The 6928-nt window shown below is 40.6% G+C and overlaps 1 protein-coding gene across 1 annotated transcript; it reads left to right on the plus strand.

Annotated features, from left to right (window-relative positions):
* Positions 1-1130: 1130 nt before the first annotated feature.
* SARC_10317 (S-phase kinase-associated protein 1) lies at positions 1131-5770 on the plus strand. Its single transcript, XM_014295643.1, has 4 exons — positions 1131-1415; positions 3225-3418; positions 4816-4909; positions 5304-5770. The coding sequence occupies exons 1-4, from the start codon at positions 1298-1300 to the stop codon at positions 5408-5410; spliced, it is 513 nt and encodes a 170-aa protein (XP_014151118.1). The 5' UTR covers positions 1131-1297; the 3' UTR covers positions 5411-5770.
* The last annotated feature ends 1158 nt before the right edge of the window (positions 5771-6928 follow it).

Here is a 6928-nt window from a genome sequence, read left to right on the forward strand (position 1 = left end):
GCATGTCGCAGTGACACGAGTGAGGTAGATTTCTTGTATCAGATACGCATTCGCGCGACGAATTCGAGAAGGCTGACAACAGTATACGAGTCCTTAGCATTGAGGTGGCGAAACTTGGTATATCATTCATCTACGAGGATACAGCATCGATATACTTCTTCATCTTTGTCTAGACTACACTCCATAAAATACCACTGATAATTTCGGTGGCTGCATATTGTATTAAACCTCATAAACTAAAGCAACTTCATAATAGAATTGAAGTCAGTGTACTGTCATATCTTAGTCCCGTAAAACCAAACACGTATCGATTTGCCACAGTTTTGAATTATTCCTTAAAACACTACATATACAAGCAATTAGCAAGACAAATTATATTATATACTAGCCTTGGGAACATAAACACATTATAAGGTGATACATTGATACAGGATTCGCTAATGTTCTACAATACAAGAAGGCAGAAAGTTGAAGTGCACTGCTAAGGGGCTAATTGTCGATAAGCACAGCAGCACCGTAGATTGTATAGACATATAGTGGCAGCTCAATAAATCATTTCTCCTTGTCTTCAAGCACACGTCTAGAAAAGGATATACAGTCTCTCATTTCGTGATGATATTTACTTATAGATTCCTGGCCGTAGCGGTTCAGTGTTGTGTTTCACTATTCAGGATCGGAAAGTGATGAGTGGTCACAAGACAGTGTGAGTATATATACAACCGCGAGTAAACTTTACCTCATGATTTTAAAGCATAGCCTCTTCTTCAATTGACACAGCAGCCTCCTGAACTCTCTAAAGTCTCATCTCTGGTTTTGTACTTGAACCCTAAAACCCTATATAAAATGTCTTATGATTATATTATGTATGTGTGACAAAACTAATTGACTGCAATTGAATTAATTTGGATGGTAAGCTTCTGGAAGATGTGTTGTCACTCTCAATTTGTCAGACTTGGTTGGTTTGGAGAATTAGTTTTAGCACTATTTATCGCAAGGGTTCATAGCCGAGGACCGGTCCAAAACATTTTTTTCAATTAGTTCAAGGGCTTGGCCAGTGTCAGCAAGAGCGGTCCATTTATTTATTACTCATTTGCCGCCATTTGCGTTCGGACATCATACAGCCGGACAACGGTGACAAAAATATAAACACTAATTAGACTAACAAGAAGCTATTCAAAGGTCAACCAAACACACACACGACACTGCCAACACCCTACGTATTACACGTACACACACCCACACGACACTGTCTAATCCCTACAAAGCACGCACATACACATACAATACACAATACACAATGACTGAAGAGAACACCGACACCCAAATGGTCAAGCTATGCAGCTCGGACGACCGCGAATTCGAAGTGGAGGCCAAGGTCGCTAAGATGTCTGTGACTATTAGGAATATGCTGGAAGGTGTGTATGTATTTGCCAAACGATAACATGGTGTAGGTGGTATAGTATGAACCAACCGGTGGCTGTGATGTGCTTGTAACTTTGTTTCTATATTGTGTACGTACTATATGTTATACGAAGTATGTCTGTTTCATCGTGACATCTTATGTACGGGTCGTGTAATGAGGATGATATCCTCGTCTTTGACTACGTAAACCTGCGTGCCTCAATAGGCACAAATGCTCTGTATCTATATTGGAGTATGGCTTGGTATTGAGAGAGGTATGTGTATCTAGGCCACACACGAAAGTGTCGCACTGAAATACTGACTGCGAAATAGTCGGGATTACTACTTTATATTGTTAGGTTAGACAACGCGCGTTGCTTCTATTCGAATGTGTGAACGTTGTTACAGTCGGAGGATGAATACAACAGACGGAATTGATGTATGTTGGAGCTTCGGAAGGTGTTAAGTATAAGGAGAGGGATAGACATAATGTCACATGAAAAAGCGCATGTGCTGGTTGATCAACAGATGTACAAGCCACAGCACAGCAGTCAGACTTAGACATAGTGATGTATCCACAATGTGTGTGTATCGGGAGAATGAGATAGGCTGAGAAGTCGCGAGCAAGTGTGGTAGTTAGATGAAACGCCGGGCACCGACATGCGCATGAAAACACGTTATAGTAGACGGAAATTGGTATTCCGACACAAAACCACATTGTCAGGGAAGCACTATATTGTGTAATAGTTCGAGAAGCGATTCATGCATTACTGGCTACTGAAGGCACACAATTGTGCATATATGTGTATGTAGTGGGAAATGAGAGAACCTCTGAACTAGTGGCCATCGATACTAAGTATGCAATCCAATGTTTTATGTGTACGAGAAGAGGACGATGCACTTTCCTCTTGCCTGCCACACACTCCCACTGTCCTGGTGTGTTTGCATACCTACAGAACAGCTACGAGCCAATATCTGAAGCATGCATGTGGGAGATAAGGGGATGAGGGGCACACGAAAAACAACAGCAACCACGGTCAATACATCATCTAACACACACACACACCAACCGAGAACGCTATAACGAAACGAGTTGATCGCAGGCGGACGCGTCATAGAAACCAAGTCCAATCGCCTCTCCCTTCCACCCATACGCACAACACGGATGATGTTTTGTTTGTTGTCACGGGTGACCATGTCTTCTTCTTCTTTCAGACACGAAACACATTGCTCCAAAGATTTAGTTGGACTAGCTTGCGTGTTGGCATGCATGAGTACTATCTACAACAGCAACAAACAAACCCTTCACGTGTTGTAAAACGGAGAAGCTCGTCACGTATCTGTACAATGGTCGCGTTGCATTGCAATATGCTGCAGTCATTGTTATATCCATACTTTTTTGTGTGTGCACCTGACAGATGATACTCGCAGTCTGTGTATATAGAATGTTTTACAAGGCTAGAGTTGTTTATTTTAGCTTGGTTTAGTATGTACTGGGTCCAGGCCGGTGCAACACCCTTCGCGTCATGCCGCTTTACAAGCATAATATTACTGCGTGTGTTTCTACAAGCATGATGTGTATTTTACAAGCACGATATTACCGTGTGTGTTTTTACAAGCATGATATTACTGTGTGTGTTTTTACAAACATGGTATTATTGTGTGTTTTCTCAAGCATGATATGACTGTGTGTGTTTTTACAAGAATAATATCACTGTGTGTGTCTTTTAGAAGCATGATATTATTGTGTGTTTTTAGAAACATGATATTTCTGTTTGTGAACGCCTTGTCTTGACGCAATCCTATTTCTTCCCATGTATCAGATCTTGGACTCGATAACGACGAGGTACCGAACATTCCTTTGCCAAATGTAAACTCGCAAATCCTGGAGATGGTCATTAACTACTGCAAGCACCACAAGGACGATGTGGTGCTGGCTACAGACGACGAGACCACTCGCGAACGCGCACTAGAAGACATCGATCCATGGGACCAGAAGTTTGTGGGCGCAGATCAGGTACAGTACAGACTCCGTGTGTGTGTGTACATGTGTGTTTGTTGAGCATGGATTGTATGTACATGTGTGTTTGTTGAGCATGGATTGTATGTACATGTGTGTTTGTTGAGCATGGATTGTATGTACATGTGTGTTTGTTGAGCATGGATTGTATGTACATTTGTGTTTGTTGAGCATGGATTGTATGTACATTTGTGTTTGTTGAGCATGGGTTGTACGTAGACGGCATGTGGTCCACTTTTGGTGCATGAGGTGTGGTGTTGTCTATACGCTTTTATGCCAGATGTGGCTCTCGTTTTCGATTCATCCATGCACGTGTACTATTTTGGTCTCTTGTACGTATCTGCTTCTGTAGGCGTACAAATTCATCGTTTTTGCGCTTGTGTTTTTTAAGAGTTATGGAGTAAATCTGTGCAAGTTTATATATATATATATATATACTCTTGTATGTATATATGTCTATATAAATTCTCATTTATTATTATTAAATATACATATATGTATGCATGCACACACACTTATGTATAGATAGATAGATAGTTATATATATATATATATATACATAAAGATAGAAATGTATATGTATATATATATTACATATACTTGTACAGATATATAAATTATGATTTATATTATTATTATTATATAGTATATATATATATATCTATGGATGTATGTATGTTTGTATAAAAATATATATATGTGCACATATACATATCGTATGCATATGTATCTGCATATACACATACACACACTTACATATATATATATATATACGTATATATATATATATATAAACATATACGCACACACACATATGTGTCGACTTATACAAATGCATGAGTATATACAGGTATCTACTTGATAGCCTTATTGTATACCTTTGCTATACATTCGAGTCCCTAGGCACTTGTTTTTCGTCGAATGTACTCCTGATTTCCGTTCGACTTCTTGTGTGGCTAGTTTTGACCGTTTATCGTTCTAAGAAGTTTTCAGCGTTTTATGTTATTGTTTTACCATAGGCCTGAAATATTGTTGTCGAAGTGCCTTCGTGTCAGGTTTAACCAGAATCAATGTAGCGCTGATTCGGCCATTCGTCGACGCGTAAATGGTTCTTAAATGAAGTGCTACACTGTAGTTGTACTCAGTTTGCAAGTGTTGAACATTCATAGGGATACCACTTCCAATCCATCGATATTTCATCCATCAATCTCCAATCCATCAACGTCTAATATATCGCTGTGGAAGAGCCCTCTAGGTGTCGATGAATTACCGTATCAGTGTGACATAGGTGTTTGTTACGGTGGTTGTCTGCATCGTTGTGGCAGCTTACGCTCAATGGGAAGTGTTTCTCCAATAGTTCTGGTTGCCTAACAGGTGCGCTTGTTCTCCCACAGGGCACTCTCTTTGAGCTGATCCTGGCAGCCAACTACCTCGACATCAAGTCTCTGCTGGACCTCACCTGCAAGACTGTGGCAAATATGATTAAGGGTACGTCTCCTGGTGTGCATACAGTCCTTGATGTATATGCACCTGCGTTCAGTGCACCTGTACGTGGGGCAACCATACCTTGTTTACGTACACCTGTTCGTTGAGTTGAGTGTATATTCCGCATGGCTTTATCACATCTCTACACTGACTTCTGTAGTGCACATCTCTACACCTACTTCTGTAGTGTGGATGCACACCCTAGTGCAATTTAGTATGAGCTTTAACCTGTTGAATCCGTTTTCACCCACTTTCATTTCCGTGTTGGCGGTGAATTACTTTTCTGAAGCTGATATATTTCGTCACCCGAGTGTTTGGTATATCAGTTTTGTTCGGTATGAGATCATATCCCAATTGTCGTCCGCCTGCTGACCATTGGTGCTACTTGATTGGACAGGCAAAGATGCCGAAGAGATTCGCAAGACGTTCAACATACAAAACGACTTTACGAAAGAGGAGGAGGAGCAAGTGCGCAAGGAGAACGAATGGTGCGAAGAGAAGTAACTCTGCGAAAACAAACAAGCGGCTGTGAAGTCTGTTGCCACTCATGTGGATGGTGTCACCACTCCCGCCGACCTCCTAGGGCCCACATTGTACATGTAATTTAGTATAAATACCCTCGCACATGTACCAGCCCCCACACACGTGTATGTTTATGCACACGTACACGTGCACACACACACGCGCCCCTCGCTGATGATCCAGCGGCGCGCGTAATATATTGATTTAATGCTTTGTATATAACACGAGATCGGCGAGTTGGAATAGGAATGTCGGCGAATGCAATTAAACACAACTTTGCCCTTGTGATGATTGATATTCTGTGCATAAAATCATTGGGTGTCATTACGAGACAGGCAGCGGGATTGATATCTGAATGAGCCGTGTCTTCACCTGAGCTGCTCCGTTCCATTCAAAGCTTGGTCAAATGTTTGCGCTCTGTTTCACGTGTATAGCATTCAACCAAGTTTATAGTAGTGCCATTGAGTGCCTGACAGACCTGACGAGTAGCTGGTTTCGTTGAAATCAAATGGCTATCGTGAACTGCTGAACATGAAGTTCTCACATATCTGTTCATACCTAGACACATCCCTTGCATCCTGTTGTATGCAATTCGGCCCGTTCATCAAACCAGTAGAACACTGTGTTGCCTAGGTATGTGATAAGCATAGGTTTAGGCTCATCATCTGTGTGGTGTCGTGTCACATTGCTGTCATGTTCAGTATTACGACCCCTGACAATATCAAAACAATGGTATGTGAGAGCGTTTGTTCGGCCTGGCCACTGTCCAACGCTCAGTGTGGAATGGTTTCAGAATTTAGGGTAAATGGTGAACGTATTAACGTAAGCAATGGATGTCATACCTGCCTTGCCTGGAACCACGGAACTCCATTTTTATTTTATATTTTTTTTGTTGGGAGGTGTGTGGTTTAATTGTATTAGAAATCTGCGACCAAACCGTAGAGGAGTGTGCCGTGAACTGGAATGCGATGCACGTTGTTAGTAGTGATATAGTTTTGATGCTTATTGTTAGTAGTGATATAGTTTTGATGCTTATTGTTAGTAGTGATATAGTTTTGATGCTTATTGTTAGTAGTGATATAGTTTTGATGCTTATTGTTAGTAGTGATATAGTAGTGATGCTCATTGTCAATAGTGATTCATTGTTAGTAGTGATATAGTAGTGATGCTCATTGTCAATAGTGATTCATTTTTAGTAGTGATTTAGTAAGTGATGCTTATTGTTAGTAGTGATATAGTAGTGATGCTTATTGTTAGTAGTGATATAGTAGTGATTCTCATTGTCAATAGTGATTCATTGTTAGTAGTGATTTAGTAGTGATGTTTGTTGTTAGTAGTGATTTTTAGTAGTGGTGCTTATTGTTAGTAGTGATTTAGTAGTGATGCTCATTGTTAGTAGTGATTTAGTAGTGATGCTCATGGTTAGTAGTGATGCCTTCATACCCATGTGTTCAGTATATGTCCGGACGAGAGAATTCAGTCGTTTAGTTTGTCACACGT

The sequence above is a fragment of the Sphaeroforma arctica genome, assembly GCF_001186125.1.
Source record: "Sphaeroforma arctica JP610 unplaced genomic scaffold supercont1.1206, whole genome shotgun sequence".
In the NCBI taxonomy this organism is placed as follows: domain Eukaryota; class Ichthyosporea; order Ichthyophonida; genus Sphaeroforma; species Sphaeroforma arctica.

What these genes read in the sequence shown, in the direction of transcription:
- SARC_10317 (XM_014295643.1), top strand. Translation starts at nt 1,298, where the DNA reads ATGACTGAAGAGAACACCGACACCCAAATGGTCAAGCTATGCAGCTCG. An exon ending in TATTAGGAATATGCTGGAAG is followed by an intron (nt 1,416 to 3,224) that starts GTGTGTATGTAT and finishes CCCATGTATCAG; the next exon opens with ATCTTGGACTCGATAACGAC. An exon ending in TGTGGCAAATATGATTAAGG is followed by an intron (nt 4,910 to 5,303) that starts GTACGTCTCCTG and finishes TTGATTGGACAG; the next exon opens with GCAAAGATGCCGAAGAGATT.